This window comes from Chlorocebus sabaeus, chromosome 6 (assembly GCF_047675955.1).
Source record: "Chlorocebus sabaeus isolate Y175 chromosome 6, mChlSab1.0.hap1, whole genome shotgun sequence".
Taxonomy (NCBI): domain Eukaryota; kingdom Metazoa; phylum Chordata; class Mammalia; order Primates; family Cercopithecidae; genus Chlorocebus; species Chlorocebus sabaeus.
Window position 1 is genome coordinate 61,789,307 of NC_132909.1, and position 23,480 is coordinate 61,812,786.

A 23,480-nucleotide genomic window follows, 5' to 3' on the forward strand; every position below is an offset into this window, starting at 1 on the left:
GGGAATTACTGGAAATACTCGTATGCAAATATCCCCGGAAGCGGGGCGGAGCCTGAGCCGCACCGCCCTCCCAGAAGTCTTTGGGAGGCGGCGGCGCGACTCAGGCGACTGGTTGGTGCCGGGGAAGATGGCCGCGCCGGAGCCGAGGCGCTAGGGAAGTTCGCATAGCGGACGCCCGCTGGGCTTAGTGCACGAGCCGGCCAGGTGAGTGCAGGGCTGCGGGGGCCCGGCGAGGGCGGACGGACCCCTTACCGTGTCAGCGGACCCCAGGGAACGCGGCGCGGGCGTGGCGGGGCCTGCGGGGTCAGGGGGCGTGGCCGGGAGCAAAGGCTGCTGGGTAGGCGGCCCGGGGCGCGGAGCTGGGGCTCCGGGTTTGCGGCGGAAACTCGCGGGAGGCCTGAGGCCCGCGGGGCGGGGGTCGGGGCGGGGCCTAAGGAGAGTTTGGGGCGGGGTTGAAGGCCCTTGGTTGGACTGGGCGGGGGGCCTGGAGTGGGTTTGGGGTCCCCGGGGTGGAGCCTGGGGACTGGGGGTCTGTAGAGGCAGGGCCTGGAAACTGGGGGTTATCGGTACGGGGCCTGGAGAGGGTATAGGGTCTCTGGAGATCGGGGGGTTATAGGGGCGGTGCCTGGAGAGCCTGAGGCGTCCCTGGGATGAAGCCTGGCATTTGGGGTTATAGGGGCAGGACCTGGAGAGGTTCTGGGGTCCCTAGGGTGGAACCCGGAGATTTGGGGTTATGGGGGCGGGGCCTGGAGAGGCGATGGGTCCCTAGGATGAAGCCTGGTGTTTGGGGGCGATAGAGGAAGGGCCTGGAGAGTACATGGGGTCCCCGGAGTGGAGCCTGGGGGACTGGGGAGTTTTAGGGGTAAGGCCTGGAGAGCTAAGGGCATTGGAGGCTGGACCTGGAGAGTACATGGGACCCCTATGGTGAAGCCTGAGAATTTCGGGTGAGGCCGTAGGCTCAAGGGGTGAATTAAGTGTGGGAAGCAAAGGGAGTCAGCGGTGGCGCTGAAAGACTTTTAAGGGCTTGGGGCGGATCCTTGGGGGTCTGGGGCAGACCCTGAAGAAGTAGAGGGCTGGAGTTAGGGCTTGAGGAAAATGGGATTGGTGGTCATTCCAGTCTCACTGGGCTTTTACCTCTGAAGCAAAACAGCCCGTCCAGATGTCAGGTGCTTAGAAAACCCCGAGGAAATGCTCCCTCTGTTCCCTGTCACACTCAGCCCCTGCCTCGGCCACAGGCGTTCCCTGTCACACTCAGCAAGCCCCTTAGCCCCAGCACACCTGCCCCGCCTTGGCCACAGGGAACCACCCTACTGCTTGCCTGTCTGTGGGTTTTTCCTTGGGGAGAGACCCAGGGTCCGCCTGCCGCCCCCATCATCACTCACCTGGGCCAGTGCAGACCCTCCGCCGCATCTGTCAGCTGTGCCCTTGGCCCCCATGGTCCGTTCCCCAGACAGCCAGAGGGGTCCTGGTGAAACCCAAATAGGTCCCAGCCCTCCTGGGCTCCCACCTTGCTGAGGGTAGAAGCCCACCGGCCCAGGACTGGCCCTGACCTCTCCATGTTCCCCCTCAGCCCCAGCGCCATGGGCATCCGGCAACGCCCAGGCTCTGTCTGGCCTCTGGGCCTTTGCATCGGCCGTTCCCTCCACCGCAGGCCTCCATCGTTTACCCACTTCCGGCCTGGCATGCCCTGGGTGCTCAGCCAACATAGCTGACCGGCCACACCTCCCTCCCGCAGGAGCTGGTGACTGCCCTCATGTGTGACTTGCGGCGGCCAGCGGCAGGTGGGATGATGGACTTGGCCTACGTCTGTGAGTGGGAAAAATGGTCCAAGAGCACCCACTGCCCGTCGGTGCCCCTGGCCTGCGCCTGGTCCTGCCGAAATCTCATCGCCTTCACTATGGACCTGCGCAGCGATGACCAGGGTGTGTCCCCCCTCCCACCTGCTTCCCCAGTGTCCCGCCCTGTTCCCCAGGTGCCCGGCACACTGCCATGCGGGGACTCGGTCTCTCAGGCCTCCCCTCGCTCTCCCCGGCCCTCCTCTGTAACTTGGGCGAGAGCCTCAGCCTCCTGGGGGTACAGAGGGTGGATTCAGTGCTCCCCAAACCTGGGGCCGGGAGATATGAGATCGCCCCGTGTGCGGGATTGAGTGGGGCTGGGGCGGTGGTTGACGGAGGCTTGTTGGAGACACGTGCCCCAGTTTTCCAGACAGCGTGTGTCACTGTTTGGTTTTTGAAAGGTACGTGGTGGCTGTGCCCATTTTCTCTCCATTGTTCGAGTAATAGGTACTCGTAATAGGTGGTCATTAGAGAAAATTAGAAAACCACAGAAAATTGGAATCAAATCAGGGCGATAAAAGGCCCCCATTACCTGCTGTGGAGAGGCTCCCACTGTTCATGTTTTGGGGTCATTTTCTTCTAATCTGGTTTTAAAGACGCGGTTGTGGCGCCTCACGGGCCTGCTCAGTTCCTGCCGGGGGACAGCCCGTTCCCTGAGCTGTCGACCCGACTGACAGCAGCTCTGTGACCTCCCTGGGGTGGGACACGCACTGGCTTCCCTGGAGCCTGCCCAGGGTCATCGTCCTCGCCTCCAGGCCATGGCGCCAGGCCGTGCTGACCATGTCCCGTCCCCACAGACCTGACCCGCATGATCCACATCCTGGACACGGAGCACCCCTGGGACCTGCACTCCATCCCCTCAGAGCACCGCGAGGCCATCACCTGCCTGGAGTGGGATCAGTCAGGTGAGGCCCCAGTCCCACATGGCTGGGGGTGGCGACCAGGATCCCGGAGCAGGGGGCCCGTGTTCCCCGGTCAGTCTGGAGTCCGGTGCTGGGTCTGGAGCCCCTGGTCCGAGGCTTCGCAGGTGCTGCTCTTCCCGCAGTGCCCTGAATCATTCTTGTTCAGGGTGTCTCAGGGCGTCTCTGGAGTGTGTCTCGTGCCACCTGCCGCTCTGCCCTACCTGGGCCGAAACCTCTCCACCGGGCTGGCTCCCCCGGGCCCTCTGCCCATCCCTGGAAGGTTCACAATGATGGCTTCTTGCCCTCAGGCTCCCGGCTCCTGTCAGCAGACGCCGATGGGCAGATCAAGTGCTGGAGCATGGCGGACCACCTGGCTAATAGCTGGGAGAGCTCGGTGGGCAGCCTAGTGGAGGGGGACCCCATTGTGGCCCTGTCCTGGCTGCACAATGGTGTGAAGCTGGCCCTGCACGTGGAGAAGGTGAGTGTCCCGCCCGAGTGAGCGGGTGAGGCGGATGAGATGGATGAGATGTTACCCCGCCCAGCCACCCACCGGCCCCTCTCCTCCTCTCCATCAGCAGCATCCCCTGGTTTTTTGAACCTTGCACTTGGCTCCCATCTGCAGTCAGGCTGTCATCAGCACCTGTGTTTTCAGTGGGCTCCTCCTTTAACTGAGGATGGCCGTTCGCAGTGAGTCGTCTCTTTCACTGGCGGCTTCTGTCCTCAGCTAGCTGCTTGTATCACTGGTGGCCGCTGTCTTCCGAATGCAGCCCACCCTCCGATTTAGTAACATCCCAGAGTCCTTCTCTCTGCTCCCTGTGATTCAGCCCCACAGTTAAGAGCAGACACGGCCAGGGTTGGTGGGGGGGCACCTGGGCTCAGGCTCTGACTCCACACCTCCGTGTGTCAGTGTCCTCACTGACGGCGGGGTCTCGGCGATGTTCCTGGCAAAGGCCTCACAGCCACCCCGGTGCGTGCGTCTGTGTCTGCTTGTGCTGGGGCTCTTACAGGAACTAGGAGGCCCTCCTGGAGGGATGCAGTGGACCAGATCTTTTCTCTCATCCCGTCCTGAGTCTCTCCCCAGGGACCGCCATTGTCACCGCATGGCTGCAGTGCACACAGCACCCGCTTCATGCCACGGGGGCCCTCCAGGGCGTACTCCCCACCTTGCTGTCCCTGTTTGTCTGTGTTTCCTGTTTTTGGTAACAGTTTTATTGGGATAGAGTTCACAGACCACAGAACTAACCCACTGAGAGTGCACAGCCCACACAGTCCAGAGGCTCCGTGTAATTCACCGTGCTGTGCAGCCACCACCACAGCTAACCTCAGACCTTCATCGTTTGTTTGTTTGTTTGTTTGAGACTGCGTTTCGCTCTATCCCCCAGGCTGGAGTGCAGTATGCAATCTTGGCTCACTGCAACCTCTGCTTCCTGGGTTCAAGCAGTTCTCCTGCTTCAGCTTCCTGAGTAGCTGGGATTACAGGCACCTACTACGCCTGGCTAATTTTTGTATTTTTTTCGTAGAGATGGGGTTTCACCATGTTGGCCAGGCTGGTCTTGAACTTCTGACCTCAGGTGATCCGTCTGCCTCAGCCTCCCAAAGTGCTGGGATTAGAGGTGTGAGCCAGTGTGCCCGGCCAGACCTTTATCTTGTTTGTTTTTTGAGACAGGGTCTTGCTCTGTGACCAGGCTGGAGTGTAGTGGTGCGATCTTGGCTCGCTGCAGCCTCTCCCTCCCGGGCTCCGGCGATTCTCCTGCCTCAGCCTCCCGAGTAGCTGGAATTACAGGCATGCGCCACCACACCTGGCTAATTTTTTGTATTTTTAGTAGAGATAGGGTTTCTCCATGTTGGTCAGGGTGGTCTTGAACTCCTGACCTCAGGTGATCCGCCTGCCTCTGCCTCCCAAAGTGCTGGGATGACAGGCATGAGTCACTGCGCCCAGCTTCAGACCATTCTCATCACCCCAAAAGGAAACCTGGTCCCCATCCTGCGTCACCCCGATCCATCCCCCGCCCCAGCCCCCAGGACCCAGCTGTCTCTGTGGACCTGCTTGTCCTGGACATTTCATATAAACAGGACCACACACTGCGTGGCCTTCTGTGTCTGGCGTCTCTCAGTGAGTGTGACGTCCTCAAGGTGCATCCCCGCTGTGGCCTGAGTCAGAGCCTCGCTTTTAAAATAACCAAATACATTTTTTTTTTTTTTTTTTTTTTTTTTTTTTGAGACAGAGTCTTGCTCTGTCACCCAGGCTGGAGTGCAGTGGCGCGATCTCGGCTCACTGCAACCTCCACCTCCCGGGTTCAAGCGATTCTCCTGCCTCAGCCTCCCGAGTAGCTGCAATTACTGGTGCCCACCACCATGCCCGGCTAATTTTTGTATTTTTAGTAGAGACGGGATTTCACCATCTTGGCCAGGCTGGTCTCGAACTCCTGACCTCGTGATCCACCCGCCTTGGCCTCACAAAGTGCTGGGATTACTGGCGTGAGCCACTGCACCCGGCCAAATTTTTGTTTTTTAATTATATTAATAACAGGCACATGTGCTCCTTTAAAATACCGTCAAACAGGCCGGCCTGCGACCCACACAGACATGTGCAGTGTGGACACCAGATGCTTCCCTCGTCGCCACGGCAACCACTCACCGCCAGGCCTGGCTCACTGCCTGGACTTCTGGACCTGCTTCTTGCTATAAAAAGTGTTTTTTTTAAACTTGTAACTTAGAGTGGATCTGTATGATAAATATGATACACACTTTTCTCTTCCTCGCATCTTTTCACAACATAGTGACATTTTTCTTGTTTTTTTGTTTTGTTTTTTGTTTTTAAGACAGAGTTTCGCTCTTGTTGCCCAGGCCAGAGTGCAATGGTGCGATCTTGGCTCACTGCAATCTCCATCTCCTGGATTCAAACGATTCTCCTGCCTCAGCCTCCTGAGTAGCTGGGATTATAGGCACCCACCACCATGCCCAGCTAATTTTTTTGTATTTTTTAGTAGCAACAGGGTTTCACTATGTTGGCCAGGCTGGTCTTGAACTCCTGACCTCAGGGGATCCACCCACCTCAGCCTCCCAAAGTGCTGGGATTACAGGTATGAGCCACCGCCCCGGCCGAGACCCCATCTCTTAAAAGACTCTTGTTGAAAGAAGGGTGGATGTTTTTGTATGTAAATAATGACTTCACAAATTTGATTTGAAACCAAATAGTGCCCACAGCAGCTGCTGGTGCTTACACAGCACTTCCTGAGTGCTGCAACTCAGGTCTGCACGGTGTGTCCCAGAGCCACACAGACCCCACCTGGGTTTGTGAGTGGGGCACATTGGCACCAGCTGCCCGGCTGCTTGTGTGCCGCACGGCAGAGCCAGAGCCAAGTCATTGCAACAGGGACCACCTGGCTCCCAGAACGGAGCATGCCGGTTTCGGTCCCTTTACAGAAAGAGGAGGTGACTCCTGTTGCCCACACGTTCACCCATTCAATCCTCCCCACTGTCCTCCAAAGCAAAGGTGCCATTCCTTCCACCTTTCAGATGAGGAGACGGAGGGTCAGAGGGGGCTCCGGTGGCCGAGTCGGGATCTGAACCCAGGTGCACACTCCCCTGGCGTCTGCGTGGTTCTTCTGTGTGAGTGTTTCTCGGGGTCACGGGGCAGCCCCCGTGAGCCTGAGCGGCCCCTCCTCCCTCCCTTCTCCACAGTCAGGCGCCTCCAGCTTCGGGGAGAAGTTCTCCCGAGTGAAGTTCTCACCGTCGCTCACGCTGTTTGGCGGCAAGCCTATGGAGGGCTGGATCGCAGTGACGGTCAGCGGCCTGGTCACCGTGTCCCTGCTGAAGCCCAGCGGGCAGGTGCTGACGTCCACCGAGAGCCTGTGCCGGCTGCGCGGCCGTGTGGCCCTGGCGGACATCGCCTTCACAGGCGGCGGCAACATCGTGGTGGCCACGGCGGATGGCAGCAGCGCGTCGCCGGTGCAGTTCTACAAGGTGTGCGTGAGCGTGGTGAGCGAGAAGTGCCGCATCGACACGGAGATCCTGCCCTCCCTGTTCATGCGTTGCACCACCGACCTGAACCGCAAGGACAAGTTCCCCGCCATCACCCACCTCAAGTTCCTGGCCCGGGACATGTCGGAGCAGGTGAGCGGCCACGGGCTGTCACGCAGGCTGGCAGGCTTGGAATGGAGTGCTGCTTCTCGGGGTCCTGGAGGTGGAGACCCACACGGGCCGTGGGCTAAACCAAGGTGTGGGCAGGGCCGGTCCCTCCTGGGGGCTCCAGGGAAGAACCCATTTCCTACCTTTCCCAGCATCTGGGGACACCCAATCCCTCTGCTCGGGGCCCCTTCCTCCCGCTTCACGGCCAGATCGCAGCCTCTTCCTGTCTCTCTGAATCTCGCCCTCCCACATCCTCTCGTGAGGACTCTGTGAAGACACTGGGGCCCCTGGACCCCCCCCAACATGCTCTCCCGTCTCAGTGTCCTGAACCGAATCCCAGCCACAGGTCCCTTCTGTGTGAGAGGCAGCCCGGCCACAGGTCCCTTCTGTGTGAGAGGCGGCCCGGCCACAGGTCCCTTCTGTGTGAGAGGCGGCCCGGCCACAGGTCCCTTCTGTGTGAGCGGCGGCCCGGCCACAGGTCCCGTCTGTGTGAGCGGCGGCCCGGCCACAGGTCCCTTCTGTGTGAGCGGCGGCCCGGCCACAGGTCCCGTCTGTGTGAGCGGCGGCCCGGCCACAGGTCCCTTCTGTGTGAGCGGCGGCCCGGCCACAGGTCCCGTCTGTGTGAGCGGCGGCCCGGCCACAGGTCCCTTCTGTGTGAGCGGCGGCCCGGCCACAGGTCCCGTCTGTGTGAGCGGCGGCCCGGCCACAGGTCCCTTCTGTGTGAGCGGCGGCCCGGCCACAGGTCCCTTCTGTGTGAGAGGCGGCCCGGCCACAGGTCCCTTCTGTGTGAGAGGCGGCCCGGCCACAGGTCCCTTCTGTGTGAGCGGCGGCCCGGCCACAGGTCCTAGAGCTGAGGATGGGATGTCCTGGGGACCACTGTTCAGCCGACCATACCAGGTCGCCTGGATTTCCGTTGTAATTAGGAATCAGTAACGCCCCAAACTCCTAGAGGCCCCTGACTTGGTTCCCTCTGTCCCTTTGCTCTCCCTGTGGGAGGGCACCATCCGGAGACATCTGTGTTCCTGTGAGTGGATGTTGGGCTCTGGGGACAGGCAGGCCTGGGCTGGAATCCAGGAGGGCCCCGAGGGGCAAGCGTGGCCCCAGGGTCCCATGGCTCAGGCTCTGGTCGCCTGGCCAGCACAGCAGTGCCGGGTCTGCCCTCACCCCCACCTCCCCCATAGGTGCTTTTGTGCGCGTCCAGCCAGACCAGCAGCATCGTGGAATGCTGGTCCCTGCGCAAGGAGGGGCTTCCCGTGAACAACATCTTCCAGCAGATCTCCCCCGTGGGTGAGTCTCCTGGCCGGCTGCGGGAGGCCCTGGGCCTGCCCTTGGGGGCAGCTGGTTTTAATTTGGAGGCGGGTCTCGCTCTGTCACCCAGGGTGGTCCTGAACCCCAACCCTGAGTGATCCTTTTGCCTCGACCTCCAGTAGTGCTAGGATCTGGGGCGTGACCCCCGTGCCTGCCGGCATTCTGAGTGTGTTAGGCGTGTAGACTCTTCCATCCTTCCACTCCCGCCGCAGCGGCTGCCACCATCCTACGCGGAGCCGGGGCTCAGAGGCGGCGTTGCTCGCTGAAGCTCACCCAGCAGGGACACCGTGAGGGGCTGCAGGCCTGCGGGTGGCTGTGGAGTGTGGGTCTGTGGGTGGAGCCGTCAGGCAGCAGGGCACAGGCCAGACCGGACGGGGGCGGTGCACGGAATCCTCCAGAAGCTGGTTCAGGGAGAGGAAGCCACGGCTCAGCGGGTCAGCTGAGGCTGCTGAAAACACGCCCCTCACCCCACCCCCGCCCCCACCCACCTCCCCAGCAGCCTCTTCTGGGGCCCCCATTCCCATCTCTATCTGCCCGATGGGCCCCCTGCACCCATGGAGCCAAGCCCATCACCCCCACCTCCGGCACAAAATCTGGGGCTGGAGCGAAGCAGGGACGCCCGCCTGCCATGACTGGTGGCCAGAACAGCCACTTGGTTTTCAGAGCCTCGGCGGCTGCAGGCCCGGTTTTCAGGCCGGCCTCCGCCCTGGAGAAGGGAGGTGTTTTCCTGGCAGACAAGAGCCCAGGCATTTGCCGATTAGCGCTAATGGACCCTGGAGTGGCCGGACGTGTGGGCAGGTGCTCCTCAGAAGCCACTAATGAGCCCGTGTCAAGAGGCCCCGATGGCTCCCAGGGCCTGCAGGTGGTTACGTCAACTGCCCATTGTGGCCGCGGGGGCAGTAAAGGTGAAGAGGGCGGCTGCCCATTCCTTCCCCCGGGCCTCGTTGTGAGTCACCAGGCAGTTGAAGAGGGCCACTGCCGTTCCTTCCCCCAGGCCTCGTTCCTTCCCCCCGGGCCTTCTGGTGAGTCACCAGGCAGTTTGAGCTGTACTGGTTCCTACGGCAGCACCTGGCGCCACCCCGCGTGGCAAGCAGGGCTGCAAGGACCCTCAGCTTCACTGCCTGGTACCCCCGCTGGGCACATCTGTGTCCACCGTCTGCCCACAGCCAGACCACCGGGCAGTCCCGGGCTCCAACGCTCCTCCTCATCTCCTGCAGCCGTCCTCTCCTGCTGGCCCAGCTCCTACTCGTCCCTAAGAGCCACGTCTCACACGCACGCCACAGCCTTTCTTGGGTCTCATGTCCCTGCAGCTGGGGGCCACTGGGACACAGTCCCTGACGCACCCATCTCTCCCCCCACCGCCCCACGTGCCCACCATGCCAGGCTTTGGTCCCCGCGGCACCCAGCTCTTCACCCACTGCCCCACGTCCCCACTTAGCAGCTTAGCCTCCCCCTGCTTCAAGTCCCGTCATTTAGAAATGCTGACCTCTGCCGTCAGTTAGATGGAGGAGGGGACGTAAATTGGGCTGTGAGGGCACCCTGGGCACCAGCTGGGCGTGTGCTCATCATGGCAGCTGCTTCACTCAGTGCTGGGGTGCTGAGTTTCCTGTCTTTCCTGTGAGAGGCTCAATTCCACAGGGCCAGCCACCCTGACCACTGTGTGCCCTCCGGACATCTCAGCCACTCTCTGGGCCTCAGTTTCTCCCTGGGGAATGCTGCTCATGGGACCCCTGTACAGGTTTGCAGGAGGCCAAGGCTCTGTGACTGTGATACCCCGTCCAGAGCAGAGACCTCATGACGTGGGTGGCACAGAGCAGCTGTGCGGTCGTCAGCTTCAGCCAAGTAACAAGCCAGCCCCAAACCGAGCAGCTCGGACCAGCAGCCCTGCACTGGTTCTGGGGCTGGGCTGCCTCAGCTGCTCCGTCCTGGTTCCTGTGTGTCTATGGTCAGCAGCCGAGGTGGTGTGGCCTGTCCACTGGCCCCACATGCTCCAGCAGGCCGGCTCTGGCTGCCCTCAGTGTCCCACAAGCAGCAAGAGCAGGACCCCCTGCACATGCTCTCTGGGCCTCCGTTTTTTGTTGTTTTGTTTTTGACTTAGGCTCTCCCTACGTTGCCCAGGCTGGAATGCAGTGGTTTGATCTCCGCTCACTGCAGCCTCATCCTCCTGGGCTCTAGCAGTCCTCCTACCTCAGCCTCCTGAGTTGCTGGGCTACAGGCACGCGCCGGCGTGCACCACCACACCCAGCTAATGTTTGTTGTACTTTTTGTAGAGATGGGGTCTTGCTGTGTTGCCGAGGCTGGTCTTGAACTCCTGGGCTCAAGCCATCCTCTGACCTTAGCTTCCCAAAGTGCTGGGATGGCAGGCGTGAGCCCAGGTGCCCAGCCGTGTCACATTGGCTACCACTCGGCCCGAGATGGTAGCAGAAGCCTCTGCCCTGCTGGGAGGAGCTGCGTCTTCACGCAGAGGCTGCCAGGCAGCAGATCTGTGGGTGCGACCGTCCCGCGTGGCTTTATCGTGTGGGGAGCCTGGAATTGTAGTTGAGGAGGGATGGAAGTCCCAGCTCAGCTGACTGAGGCCGAGTGAGTGTTAGGGTTTGCATGGCCGCAGGTCTGGGGTGGCGCCATCTCCCCGCCGTCCGCTCCATCAAGGGGGCGAGACGGCGCCAGCCCGCAGGTTTCCACGAAATCCCAGGGCCGCATCCCGTTGGCCCGCCGTGGGTCACCTGCCCGTCCTGGAACCAATCAGTGGCCGAGGCACGGAGCGCTCGGATTGGCCAGGCCTCGTCTTCCAGGCGTGGGAGTGGGGCTGCGTGAGACCCGGGAGGGACCCTGGGCGGGTGCATGCTCGGCCCTGCTGGTCTCCTGCGGCTGCTTCTCAGCCTGTCTTCACTCCATTACCTTCCTGTTTTCCTGCCCTTGATTTTTCAGTTGGCGACAAACAGCCCACGATTCTCAAATGGCGGATCCTGTCGGCCACCAACGATCTGGACCGTGTGTCGGCCGTGGCGCTGCCCAAGCTGCCCATCTCGCTCACCAACACCGACCTCAAGGTGGCCAGCGACACGCAGTTCTACCCTGGCCTCGGTACGGTGGAGCCAGCGGCAGCCACTCAGCCCCAGCTCACACCGGGGGAGGTGGGCCCTGAGCACAGGCCACGGGGCCGTGGGAGCTCACACCGGGGGAGGCGGGCCCTGGGCGCAGGCCACGGGCCGTGGGAGCTCACAGCGGGGGAGGCGGGCCCTGGGCGCGGGCCACGGGCCGTGGGAGCTCACACCGGGGGAGGCGGGCCACGGGGCCGTGGGAGCTCACAGCGGGGGAGGGGGGCCCTGGGCGTGGGCCACGGGGCCGTGGGAGCTCACACTGAGGGAGGCGGGCCCTGAGCGCCGGCCACAGGGCCATGGGAGCTCACAGCGGGGGAGGCAGGCCCTGGGCGCAGGCCGCGAGATGGTGGGAGCTCGGCCTCCTGGGCTCTGATGGGTTCCCGATTAGGAGGCACACGTTATTTTTCGGGATCTGTGAGACTGGCAGACAGATCCAGTGCTCTTTAATTTGTAAAGAGTCATTGCAAATCAACAAGGGAGCACGGGGAGCTTGGCGGAACTCCTTTCCGGGTAGGCGGCTCCTCTCCTCTCCGCGCTGCAGCAGCTGTAATGTGGGTCCTGAGCTCAAACCGTGGCGTCCGTGCCCCTGAGTGAGTCTGTGCGCTCTTCAGTGCTGACCCTGTTTGCTCAGCTGTGAAGTGGGGACAAGTCTGCTCTAGCTCAGGTCCCTCCCTTCCCCCAGCTCCCATTCTCCCCTAGTTCCCTGGAAAGAGTGTTTATCAAAACCCGCTCAGGGTTCAGGACTGTTCTCGGAGCCTGCAGAGAGGTTCAGGGATGCGGTTCTGTGCTCCAAAGCCCTTGGTTTATGCTCCATTTTCCAGCCTCTCTGCTGCATGGACTCCTTTCATGTCCTCTTTTCCATGAGCTTTGGGCTCTGGACCCCACCTCCCCCTGGCCTTCGTACAGAGGCAGACCCCAGTGTGACTGACAGCCCCAGCCCACCACCCTAAGATGCCTCTCTTTGGGATGCCAGGAGCCCCACCCCTTGGTCCCCCACCTGTAGCGCCCTCCTCCTCGTGCGTCTTGAGTGGTACATCAGCAAGGACGTGGCCCCGGCTGTGAGGGGCTGGGAGCAGTGTGGCCAAGGCTGCTGGCTCCTGCTCCCCTGGTGCTCAGGGGCTTTGTAACTGAAGAAAGAGCAGCTGGGGGCACGGGTACTAGATGCTGGGGAGGGCTCATCCCCTAGATGGGCAGCCTTGGCTCTCCACACGCTGCGGAGCAGGCGGCCCTCCCCAGGGGGGTGTGTCCAGGGCCCTGCCCATGCCTAAGCAGTGCCCGTGCCCCGCAGGGCTGGCCTTGGCCTTCCACGACGGCAGCGTCCACATCGTGCATCGGCTCTCACTGCAGACCATGGCCGTCTTCTATAGCTCCGCAGCCCCGAGGCCCGTGGACGAGCCGGCCATCAAGCGCCCCCGCACCGCGGGCCCCGCCGTCCACTTTAAGGCCATGCAGCTCTCCTGGACCTCACTGGCCCTGGTGGGCATTGACAACCAGGGGAAGGTGAGCTGCTTGTGTACGTGGGGCTGGGACTGATGGGGTGCCAGAGGGAGGTGCCCCCCGGGGAAGGGACCGCAGGTGCAAGCCCCTCGCCAGCCCCTGCCTGGGCTGCCTCGTCTGTGCCATGGGTTCATCTCGATGAGCGAGGTCACTGGGGTGGCTCACAGCACATGTTAGGAGCTTCGTAGCTAGGAGCTGTTGAGAGGACCGCCTTTCACGAGGTGGACTCCTCAGTTAAAGGAGACGAGTGTAAGCCTGGCTCCGCGTCCAGCGCAGTCGGGGCTCAGGGAGTTTTGCTTCCCTGTTCCCGGAGGCATTGTCCATGACCCTGACAGAAAGGTGCAGGCAGTACAGACACGTGCACGTACAAGGGCCGGCACACCCACACGCCCACAAGCATAGCTGGCCCACCAGCCCACTGGCCCATGGGTCGGTCTGGAGCCTTCAAAGTAGACTCAATAAAAGGCCTCGCTTGCCTCATTGCTTCCAGGGTGGGCCCAGAGCCACCTGGAGAGGAGCTGCAGGTCCCTTCCCCGCCCCCCACAACACGCACCTCAGCCCCAGGGCCCCATGCCCCTCCCGGCTGAGGTTGCAGCCGCACGTCTCACCCGGCTCTCCCTGGGCTCTGTCTCTGGCAGCTGAGCGTGCTCCGCCTCTCGCCCTCCATGGGCCACCCGCTGGAGGTGGGACTGGCACTGCGGCACCTGCTTTTCCTGCTGGAGTACTGCATGGTGACCGGCTATGACTGGTGGGACATTCTGCTGCACGTGCAGCCCAGCATGGTGCAGAGCCTGGTGGAGAAGCTGCACGAGGAGTACACGCGCCAGACCGCTGCCCTGCAGCAGGTAAGGTCATGTGGCAGGTGGGGCCCCGTGGCAGGTGGGGCAGCCCTGCAGCAGGCAGGGGCCTCGTGGTCAGTGAGGGGCCAGCAGCAGGGAGGGAGGTCCCCGCATTCGTTGTGGAGGTCTCCGCAGCAGATGTGGGGGTCCCAGCGGCAGACGAGGTTGTGGCAGCTGTGGTGGGTCCCTGCGGCAGATCAGGGGCTCTGTGGCAGGCGGAGGGCAGGAGGGGCAGGTAGCCTGCAGCAGGTGAGGCTGTGCGTGGGGTGTGCACCCAGAGGCCCGTCCAGTAAAGCTGCACCTCAGAGGAGCACTTTGTTTCCCTCCTTACTTGGGAAGTTTCCTCTGTAACACGTTAAGCCTCACAGGTAAGACCTGATACCCCCTGGATGACTCCCTTCTCCAGTGTTCCCAGTCTGGGGGTGTCTTTCTAAGTCGTCCTCTCAGAGTGAGAGAGGGTTCCAGGGTGCACACCAGGCAGGCCCGTGGTGTGAGGCCTCAGCTAGCACAGTCAGAAGATGAACACACAGAGACCTGCCCATTGGAAGGAGAGCAGAGAGCGGACACGGAGGCCCGCCCATTGGAAGGAGAGCAGAGAGCGGACACGGAGGCCCGCCCATTGGAAGGAGAGCAGAGAGCGGACACGGAGGCCCGCCCATTGGAAGGAGAGGAGAGAGGGGACACGGAGGCCTGGCAGTTGGAAGGAGAGGAGAGGGCAGACACGGAGGCCCACCCATTGGAAGGAGAGGAGAGGGCGGACACGGAGGCCTGGCCATAGGAAGGAGAGGAGAGGGTGGACACGGAGGCCTGGCCGTAGGAAGGAGAGGAGAGGGCGGACACGGAGGCCTGCCCGTTAGAAGGAGAGGAGGGGAGAGAGAGGCCCACCCATCAGAAGGGTCTCTTGCAGTGATGTAGTCATGCGCCTGCAATCTCAGAGTGTCTGCGAAAGACCTCAGATCTAACGAGCTCATCCGGCAGCTGCACATGGAACCAGCCCTCTAAACCTCAGTCGTATTCCTCTATGCCGCCAAGAACCAATACGAAGATAAAATGGGAAAAAAATCCCACTCACAGCACAGCCTGCTGAGACACGTGGGAGACCCAGGCAGGGGGCTGTGACGCTAAACCCCGGCATGGCTGGGATCTGTAGCCAGTGACGGCGCTTGTGATGACGAGGCCTCACTCTCTCCCTCCTTGGGTCCTCACTGCGTGCCAAGTGTTTCATTTTTGTTTTTTAGTTATTTCTATTTTTTGTAGAGATGAGGTCTCCTGTGTTACACAGGCTCTGCAACTCCCAGCCTCCAGGAATCCTCCAACCTCAGCCTCCTAGAATGCTTCAACTGATGAATTCTGTCCCGCTAGACCAGGGTCTCCCTGCAGGCACCGCGGACATCGGGGGCTGGAGCAGCCTCCCTGGCCTCCACTTGTCAGGGGCACCCCCAGTGGTGACAACTAGAAATGTCTGCAGACATCACCAGGACCCCCCGCCGGGGCAGAGGTGCTCCCAGCCGAGACCCGGCACCTGGTCCTGTGTGGCCGGTCCTCTGCACCCATTTTGCCACGAGGTTGCTGAGGTGCAGAGGTGAAGCAGCTTTCCCAGCTCACCGAACACCTGGGCTCAGGGTCGGACTGCTCTTCTCCCCACTGGAGGCTTGGCGGGCGCCTCTGCCACAGACCTTTGGGGTGACCCGGCTTCCTGCCCCCAGGTTCTCTCCACCCGGATCCTGGCCATGAAGGCCTCGCTCTGCAAGCTGTCGCCCTGCACGGTGACCCGCGTGTGCGACTACCACACCAAGCTCTTCCTCATCGCCATCAGCTCCACCCTGAAGTCGCTGCTGCGCCCCCACTTCCTCAACACGCCCGACAAGAGCCCCGGCGACCGGCTGACCGAGATCTGCGCCAAGATCACTGACGTTGGTGGGTCCTGTCCCGCGCCCAGGGCCTCGAGGCTCTTTTCATCTATTTTATTTTTTTTATGTATTGTTTTTACTCTTGAGATAGGGTCTTAGCTGGAGTGCAGTGGCACACTCAGCTCATTGCAGCCTCAGCCTCCGCCTCCCTGGTTCAAGTGATTCTCCTGCCTCAGCCTCCCAAGTAGCTGGGATTACAGGCCTGCACCACCACGCCTGGCTGATTTTTGTATTTTTAGTAGAGATGGGGTTTCACCATGTTGGCCAGGCTGGTCTCGAACTCCCGACCTCAAATGACCCACCTGCCTCAGCCTCCTGAAGTCCTGGGATACAGCCTAAAGGCTGGGATTACACCACGCCCAGCCTTTTAGAGACAGGGTCTCACTGTGTCATCCAGGTTGCAGCACGGTGGCACAGTTACAGCTCAGTGCAGCCTCTGCCTTCCAGGCTCAAGCAATCTTCTTGCCTCAGCCTCTGGAGTAGCTGGGATTACAAGCGTGCGCCACACACGCAGTTTTTAATTTTTTGTAGAGACAAGGTCTCACTGTGATGCCCAGACTGGTCTTGACCTCCTGAGCTCAAGCGATCCTTCCACCTCTCTACCCCTGGGGGCTGAGATGCTACTCCCAGGCCGACACCCGGCACCCGGGTCCTGTGTGGCAGGTCTGCTTCTCCTTCCGTTTTGCTATAAGGGAACTGAGAGAGGCTAAGCAGCTCACCCAGCACGTGGTGTCCCACTCGCCTCGGCCTCCTAAAGCGCTGGGATTATAGGCGTGAGCCGCTGTGCTTAGCAGGCTGTCTCTTTTAAAAATTAGGGTTGCCGGGCGCAGTGGCTCAGGCCTGTAATCCCAGCACTTTGGGAGGCCAAGGTGGGCGGATCATGAGGTCAGATCGAGACCATCCTGGCTAACACAGTGAAACCCCATCTCTAGTAAAAATACAAAAATGAGCCGGGCACGTTGGAAGGTGTCTGTAGTCCCAGCTACATAGGAGGCTGAGGCAGGAGAATTGCTTGAACCCGGGAGGCAGAGCTTGCAGTGAGCTGAGATCGCGCCATTGTACTCCAGCCTGGGCGACAGGGTGAGATTCAGTCTCAAAAAATTTAAAAATTAGGGTTATTGTTTGTCTGGAGTACTCAGCTCACTCACTGTGGGCGTGTGGCGCTCGTGGTATCTGGGAGCTGTCTGCACAGTCGTTATTTCTGTGGGGCCACCCTAGTCACCATCCAACAGGCATCTGTTGGGTGTGTAACCGGCGCCAGGTGCCGGTCCAGCATGGCTGCAGCTGCAGTGTGGACACACCCCTGTGTTCACAGAGTTCACCTCGGAGCAGGGGGCAGATGTGCACCAGTGGGCCGGGCCTGAGCAGTGGTGGCCCTGGCATGGGGACCTGCCCACGCCATGGCCTGCAGGCCGAGAGAAGCGGCCCCCAGGTGGGCAGGCAGTGGGCTCCCGGTTCCTCCCTGGCAACGCCATCATCCCCTTCTCATTCCCGCTCTGGGTCCCCTTGTATCCTGGCACTGGCTGGGCACTCAGTGCAGGTCGAAGGACTGAGGGGTGCAGTTAGGTCACTGTGTACAAGAAGCCCGAGCTGACCCGACCCGTGTCTCCTTGCAGACATTGACAAGGTCATGATCAACCTCAAGACGGAGGAATTTGTCCTGGACATGAACACACTGCAGGCGCTGCAGCAGCTCCTGCAGTGGGTGGGCGACTTCGTGCTCTACCTGCTGGCCAGCCTACCCAACCAGGTGCGCTGCGCTCGCCGAGGCCCCGCCCCTCATCTGGGTTCTGCCTCCTGGCCCCGCCCCTCATCTGGGCCCTGACTCCTGGCCCCGCCCCTCATCTGGGCCCTGCCTCCCTGGCCCCGCCTCTCATCTGAGCCCTGACTCCCTGGCCCCGCCCCTCAGGGCCCTGCCTCCCTGGCCCCGCCTCTCATCTGAGCCCTGACTCCCTGGCCCCGCCCCTCAGGGCCCTGCCTCCCTGGCCCCGCCTCCCATCTGAGCCCTGACTCCCTGGCCTCGCCCCTCAGGGCCCTGCCTCCCTGGCCCCGCCTCCCATCTGAGCCCTGACTCCCTGGCCCCGCCCCTCAGGGCCCTGCCTCCCTGGCCCCGCCTCCCATCTGAGCCCTGACTCCCTGGCCCCGCCCCTCAGGGCCCTGCCTCCCTGGCCCCGCCTCTCATCTGAGCCCTGACTCCCTGGCCCCGCCCCTCAGGGCCCTGCCTCCTTGGCCCTGCCCATCCTTGGGCCCCGCCTCCCAGGCCCTGCCCCTGAAAACCACTTCAGCCCCGCCCCTACTTGGTGCCCCACCTCCTGACACTGTCTATTGTCAAAGCTCCACTTCCTATCCCGCCAGTCCTGAAGCGCTGCCCCACCTCAGAGCCCTCACCTCCATGAAGCTTCTGCAAAAAACCCTTCCTTGACCACACACTTTCTGCCCATTCTCGAAGCCCCGCCTCCCAGACCCTGCCCCTTCTCGGTCCCACCCTTTACTCTCCCCAGCTCCCTGTGCAGGGGGCGGTTGAGGGGGGTTGGCAGCTTTGAAATCATCAAGTCTCCATCCACACCCCCACCTTCAAGTATGCGGCCTGTGTGCCCCGACCAGGGCTCCAGCCTCCCGCCGCCCACACACTCTGTCCTGCCCAAACCCTGACTTCTCTCCCCAAGCTTCATCCTGCCCTGGGGCCCCTGTCTCTGCACCCGTACCCATCAGGGACGGTTTGAAGTCCCTGTCTGCTCCTTGTGGGACTTGAGGCTGCCAGGTTCTCTCGGCTCCCAGTACAGCCACCAGGGGCACTCAGCTGTTGGGGGGCAGCTGCTCCTCCACGTGCCGGTGGGGATGTTGGCCTCTGCCAGAGCCGCTTCTTAGTCCTGTGGCGGCTCAGGGATGGGACAGCTCTCCAGATGGGGCTGTCCTGGGCCCTGCAGGGTGCTGAGCAGTGTCTCCGGCATCCACCCACTCCATGCCAGGAGCACCCCAGTCCTGACCACCACAAACGTCCCAGACCCTGTCCATTGCCCCCAGGTCGGGGTTCCACCGAACCCGAGACTTCATCCCATCACCATCTGCCCCCCCCGCCCAGCCACTCTGATGCCTCTTTCCGGCAGGGCTCGCTGCTGAGGCCGGGCCACAGCTTCCTGCGGGATGGCACCTCGCTGGGCATGCTTCGGGAGCTGATGGTGGTCATCCGCATCTGGGGCCTGCTGAAGCCCAGCTGCCTGCCCGTGTACACGGCCACCTCGGACACCCAGGACAGCATGTCCCTGCTCTTCCGCTTGCTCACCAAGCTCTGGATCTGCTGTGAGGCCCCCTGCCCTCTGCTCCCCTCTCCCTACCAGAACACACCGTGTCCGAGCCCCCCACCAGAACATAAGCCCTCTGCTCCCCTCTCCTACCAGAACACACCGTGTCCGAGCCCCCCGCCAGAACATAAGCCCTCTGCTCCCATCTCCCTACCAGAACACACCGTGTCTGAGCCTCCCGCCAGAACATAAGCCGTCTGCTCCCGTCTCCCTACCAGAACACACCGTGTCTGAGCCCCCCGCTAGAACATAAGCCTTCTGCTCCCCTCTCCTACCAGAACACACTGTGTCTGAGCCCCCCCGCCAGAACATAAGCCCCTGCAGGTGGCAATGGCTCTGCCTTGATCTCTGCCATATCCTCGGTTCCCAGCACAGGTCCATGCTCGGTGTGGGTGCCATTGGGATGGCAGCCACTCCCAGGCACCTATTTGCTGTCTCTCCTTGTCAGGTTGTGTGTATGTGAGGAGGATGGGTTGGGTCGTTCTTACGTCCCAGTGTCTGGAAAAGGCACAGTGCTTCCCACATACTTTTTTTTTCTTTTTTTGAGATGGAGTCTTGCTCTGTTACCCGGGCTGGAGTGCAGTGGCACAATCTCGGCTCACTGCAAGCTCCGCCTCCCAGGTTGACGCCATTCTCCTGCCTCAGCCTCCTGAGTAGCTGGGACTACAGGCGCCCGCCACTGCACCTGGCTAACTTTCTGTATTTTTAGTAGAGACGGGGTTTCACAGTGTTTGCCAGGATGATCTCCATCTCCTGACCTCGTGATCCACCCGCCTCGGCCTCCCAAAGTGCTGGGATTATAGGCATGAGTCACCGCCCCCGGCCAGCTTCCCACATACTTTTTAAGTGAATGAGGGAGTCTCATGACTGAGGCCAGAGAGGGTGAGAGAACCCTGGGGTCACCCAGTCAGGCAGACAGAGCCGGGGCCCCGACCTGGTGCTCCTGAACTGGAGGGGCTCCCCGTGCGTCCCGGGTGGCAGGGTGGTGTCCCGGGCAGGGTTGCCCCACGTAGAGTTGCCAAGACCTTGGCCACCCCTCTCTGCAGGTCGCGATGAGGGCCCAGCGAGCGAGCCAGACGAGGCGCTGGTGGACGAGTGCTGCCTGCTGCCCAGCCAGCTGCTTATCCCCACCCTGGACTGGCTGCCTGCCAGCGACGGCCTGGTCAGCCGCCTGCAGCCCAAACAGCCCCTACGTCTGCAGTTCGGCCGGGCGCCCACACTGCCTGGCAGTGCTGCCACCCTGCAGCTCGATGGCCTTGCAAGGTGCGTGTGTCCCTGCATTGGTCCCCAAACACCGCTCCCTCCATGCCCTGCCCCAGGGCCCCCCGAATCCACACAGCTCCCTCCCTCTGTGTCCTGCCCCAGGGCCCCCCGAATCCACACAGCTCCCTCCCTCCATGTCCTGCCCCAGGGCCCCCCCAATCCACACAGCTCCCTCCCTCCATGTCCTGCCCCAGGGCCCCTGAATCCACATGGCCATGACTGCTGCTTCCTTCCAGGTGCCCTTAACGCCATACCCTAGTGGCGTCCTTGCTCTTTCATGAACCACCACCCACGCGGGCACCCAGTCCTTCCATTCACCCTCTCGCTTCCCCCACCGCCCCCGCCCCGACGGTCATGCTCTGTCGCCCAGGCTGGAGTGCAGTGGTGCCATCTTGGCTCACTGCAACCTCTGCCTCCCAGGTTCAAATGATTCTCCTGCCTCAGCCTCCTGAGTAGCTGGGACTACAGGCGTCGCCACCACACCCGGGTATTTTTTGTATTTTTGGTAGAGGCGTGGGTTTCGCCATGTTGGCCACGCTGGTCTTGAACTCCTAACCTCAGGTGATCTACCCGTCTCGCCCTGCCAAAGTGCTGGGGTTACAGGCGTGAGCCACCGCGCCGGCCTTGCCTTGGTTTTTACTGATTGTGTGCTAGCCTTGCTGTGCAGGGTGCCCTTAGTCTCTGGTCTCTCTGGATGTGAGGCCTCACCGTCAATCCCCCTATTGATGGAGAGAGACGCCATAGCATGGCCCAGGGCCCTGCTGAGCACAAACACCTCACCAGAAGGATCTCCCGGGGTTACGAGGTCAGCTGCAGGGTTTGGGGCTGGCCTTTCTCTGGAACATGCAGGGTTTGGACAACCCAAGCCTGCTGAGCTCACCCCGGCCACCCGGCAGCCCTGTGGGGTGGGACCTTGTCACCCACTTCACGGTGAGGAAACCCAGCCTGGAAAGGGTGCGACCTTGTCACCCCACTCGTCTGGGGGTCCTGTGGTCAGGAAGTGGTCAAGCCCAGATTTGAACCCAGGCCCGTCAGACCCCCAGCCCATTTCCAACATGCGTTTGACCAGGAGCACACATAAACCCTCTGAGCCGCTGATGGCTCACGGCTGGAATTTTAGAAAACACAGATGAGCAAAAAGAAGAAAATGAAGTGAACCCCCAGTAGCCTGCCTCCGGGCCTGGCTTGGCTCCGGGACCTCCAGCATTCTCTTCCTCGTGCTCACTGTGGGAGGGTCCTGCTAGTGAGTCACGCACGAGGGTTTGGGTTTCAGGAAAAGACTTGATGGAAAGAGGACAGTTACATCAGAGGCTTGTAAACTGGGAAAATTTCAAATATTTAATGAGAGCAGAATAAGCCAGCTCACGCCTCCCCAGACCCAGGCCCCCCACCCACCACCAAGGGCAGCTTTTGCCACCAGAATCTGTTGTCGTACAGAGGTCCCGGTGCCCCCAGGCCGGGGGTCTGGGCTGAGGTGGTGCGGAAGCCCCACATACCCCCTTCTGTAAAGTCTCAAATGGGAGGGTCGCAAGCACCTTCTCCGCTTCCCAGGCGCCCTGTGTGGGCCCCGTCCCCTTTACTGGGCCCCTGAGCCTCGGGCTTCCCAGGCACCTGGGAGACCGACCCTCCTCCATGTGTGGGGGGGCCCCACACCCTTTACTGGGCTTGTCTCAGGTGGTCCCGCACCTCCTACCTAACTGTTCACAGACACCTGGGCCCACCTGGCAGATGGGGTGAGGCCAGCCACCCCCTCCACCCACGCCTGTGGACAGATGCCCCTGCCGGAACCTGGACTCATGGTGCCCAGCCCTTCCTCACGCCCTCCCCTCTCCCACCAGGGCCCCAGGCCAGCCCAAGATCGACCACCTGCGGAGGCTGCACCTTGGCGCCTGCCCCACGGAGGAGTGCAAGGCCTGCACCAGGTGAGGGGCCCTGAGCCTGCTGACTCCCAGAGCTCTGCCGCCCGGGATGGCCCAGCTGATTCCAGCCAAGGCTCCAGACGGTCGAGCGTGGTGGGGGGGCGCGTCCCAGAGGGAGTGCTGGAGCCAGGATCCCAGGATGTGAAACGGTTAACTTGGCGTAGGGGGGCTACTTCAGAGAGCAGCCTTCCCGGTGGGTGCAGCAGCGTGGGCAGAGGCCCTGTGGCAGGTGGGAGCATGGGGAGCAGGTGTGAGGGACGGCGGGCAGAGGGAGGCCCGCCCAGAAGTGGGAGCCCGCCCAGCGCCTGCCTCCCCGCAGGTGCGGCTGCGTCACCATGCTCAAGTCGCCCAACAGGACCACAGCGGTGAAGCAGTGGGAACAGCGCTGGATCAAGAACTGCCTGTGCGGCGGGCTGTGGTGGCGGGTGCCCCTCAGCTACCCCTGAGTCCGGTTGCCGCGAGAGCCACCGCTCTCCCTGGACACTCCTTGGCGCAGTTAACCTCAGCCGACCTGGCAGGGCTGTCGAAGGCCATGGGCCAGACGCCTGCGTGACCAGCAGAGCTGCTGAGGAAGCCCCTGCCTTTGTCCAGCTGGGCCCGTGGCCCACATACCGCCCTCCCAGGACCCCCAGATCCCTGGACCATCCGCATCCAGAGGACCGTCTGTGACGGTCGGGGGTCCCCGCGGACCTTGGGGTGACCCGGCTCGGGCGCCTGCCTCGGTTTCCTTGCCTCTCCTGCCGAGAGCGCTGAACCTGGACAAGCTGCAGCTGGGAAGGGCGGGTCCAATAAACGCCTTCTGCGCGCATAACCTAGGTGCGGCGCCCAGTAAACGCCTAGGCCCCGCCCACAACCTCGGTGCGGCGCCCAGTAAACGCCCAGGCCCCGCCCACAACCTCGGTGCGGCGCCCAGTAGACGCCCAGGCCCCGCCCACAACCTCGGTGCGGCGCCCAGTAAACGCCTAGGCCCCGCCCACAACCGCGATGCGGCGCCCAGTAAATGCCCAGGCCCCGCCCACAACCTCGGTGCGGCGCCCAGTAGACGCCCAGGCCCCGCCCACAACCTCGGTGCGGCGCCCAGTAAACGCCCAGGCCCCGCCCACAACCGCGGTGTGGTGCCCGGGAGCCTGTGTCCTCTTGGCCTGTCTTTAAATCAGTATTTATGGGGCACCTAGTGGATGCCGGGCCCGGGCGTCCGAAGTGAGCAGGGGGGACAGGACGCAGCAGGCTGGTGGGTGGGATGGGGCAGTCGTCAGGGTGGCTTTTGTCCGGGCCTGCATCTGCCTCTCTCAGTGCGGTGTCTGCCTGTCTGTCTACTGTCTTTACGTCTCTCTGGCATCGCTGCCTGTCTGTCTACCGTCTCTCCGTATGTCTGCGGGTCTCTGGCATCTGCCTGTCTCCGTGTGGTGTGTCTGCATGCTCTCCTTGTCTCTGCGTGTCTCTGGTATCTCTGCACTTCTCTGTGTGCTGTCT

The 23,480-nt window shown here is 62.1% G+C and overlaps 1 protein-coding gene across 5 annotated transcripts; it reads left to right on the plus strand.

Annotated features, from left to right (window-relative positions):
• The first annotated feature begins 72 nt into the window (after positions 1–72).
• Positions 73–22,818, plus strand: MED16 (mediator complex subunit 16). 5 transcript variants are annotated; one of them, XM_037994472.2, is made up of 16 exons: positions 73–204; positions 1,736–1,922; positions 2,633–2,740; positions 3,046–3,215; positions 6,422–6,853; positions 8,050–8,155; positions 11,105–11,260; positions 12,566–12,777; positions 13,413–13,619; positions 15,320–15,530; positions 17,140–17,273; positions 18,631–18,823; positions 19,872–20,088; positions 21,927–22,010; positions 22,327–22,410; positions 22,526–22,818. In XM_037994472.2, exons 2-16 carry the CDS (start codon positions 1,754–1,756, stop codon positions 22,674–22,676), a joined length of 2,634 nt encoding a protein of 877 aa, XP_037850400.1. In that variant the 5' UTR covers positions 73–204; positions 1,736–1,753; the 3' UTR covers positions 22,677–22,818. The 5 variants fall into 5 exon arrangements, with proteins under 5 accessions (XP_037850400.1, XP_037850396.1, XP_037850398.1 ...); XM_037994470.2 differs by lacking the exon at positions 73–204 and adding exons at positions 551–944; positions 1,143–1,166 and having other exon boundaries at positions 22,327–22,818; XM_037994468.2 differs by having other exon boundaries at positions 22,327–22,818.
• The last annotated feature ends 662 nt before the right edge of the window (positions 22,819–23,480 follow it).

Bases quoted from the DNA above. Each gene is read 5' to 3' on its own strand.
- MED16 (XM_037994472.2), top strand. From the start codon at position 1,754: ATGTGTGACTTGCGGCGGCCAGCGGCAGGTGGGATGATGGACTTGGCC. The intron at 11,261-12,565 runs GTACGGTGGAGC...CGTGCCCCGCAG, and splicing joins GCAGTTCTACCCTGGCCTCG to GGCTGGCCTTGGCCTTCCAC. The intron at 18,824-19,871 runs GTGAGGCCCCCT...CCCTCTCTGCAG, and splicing joins CACCAAGCTCTGGATCTGCT to GTCGCGATGAGGGCCCAGCG.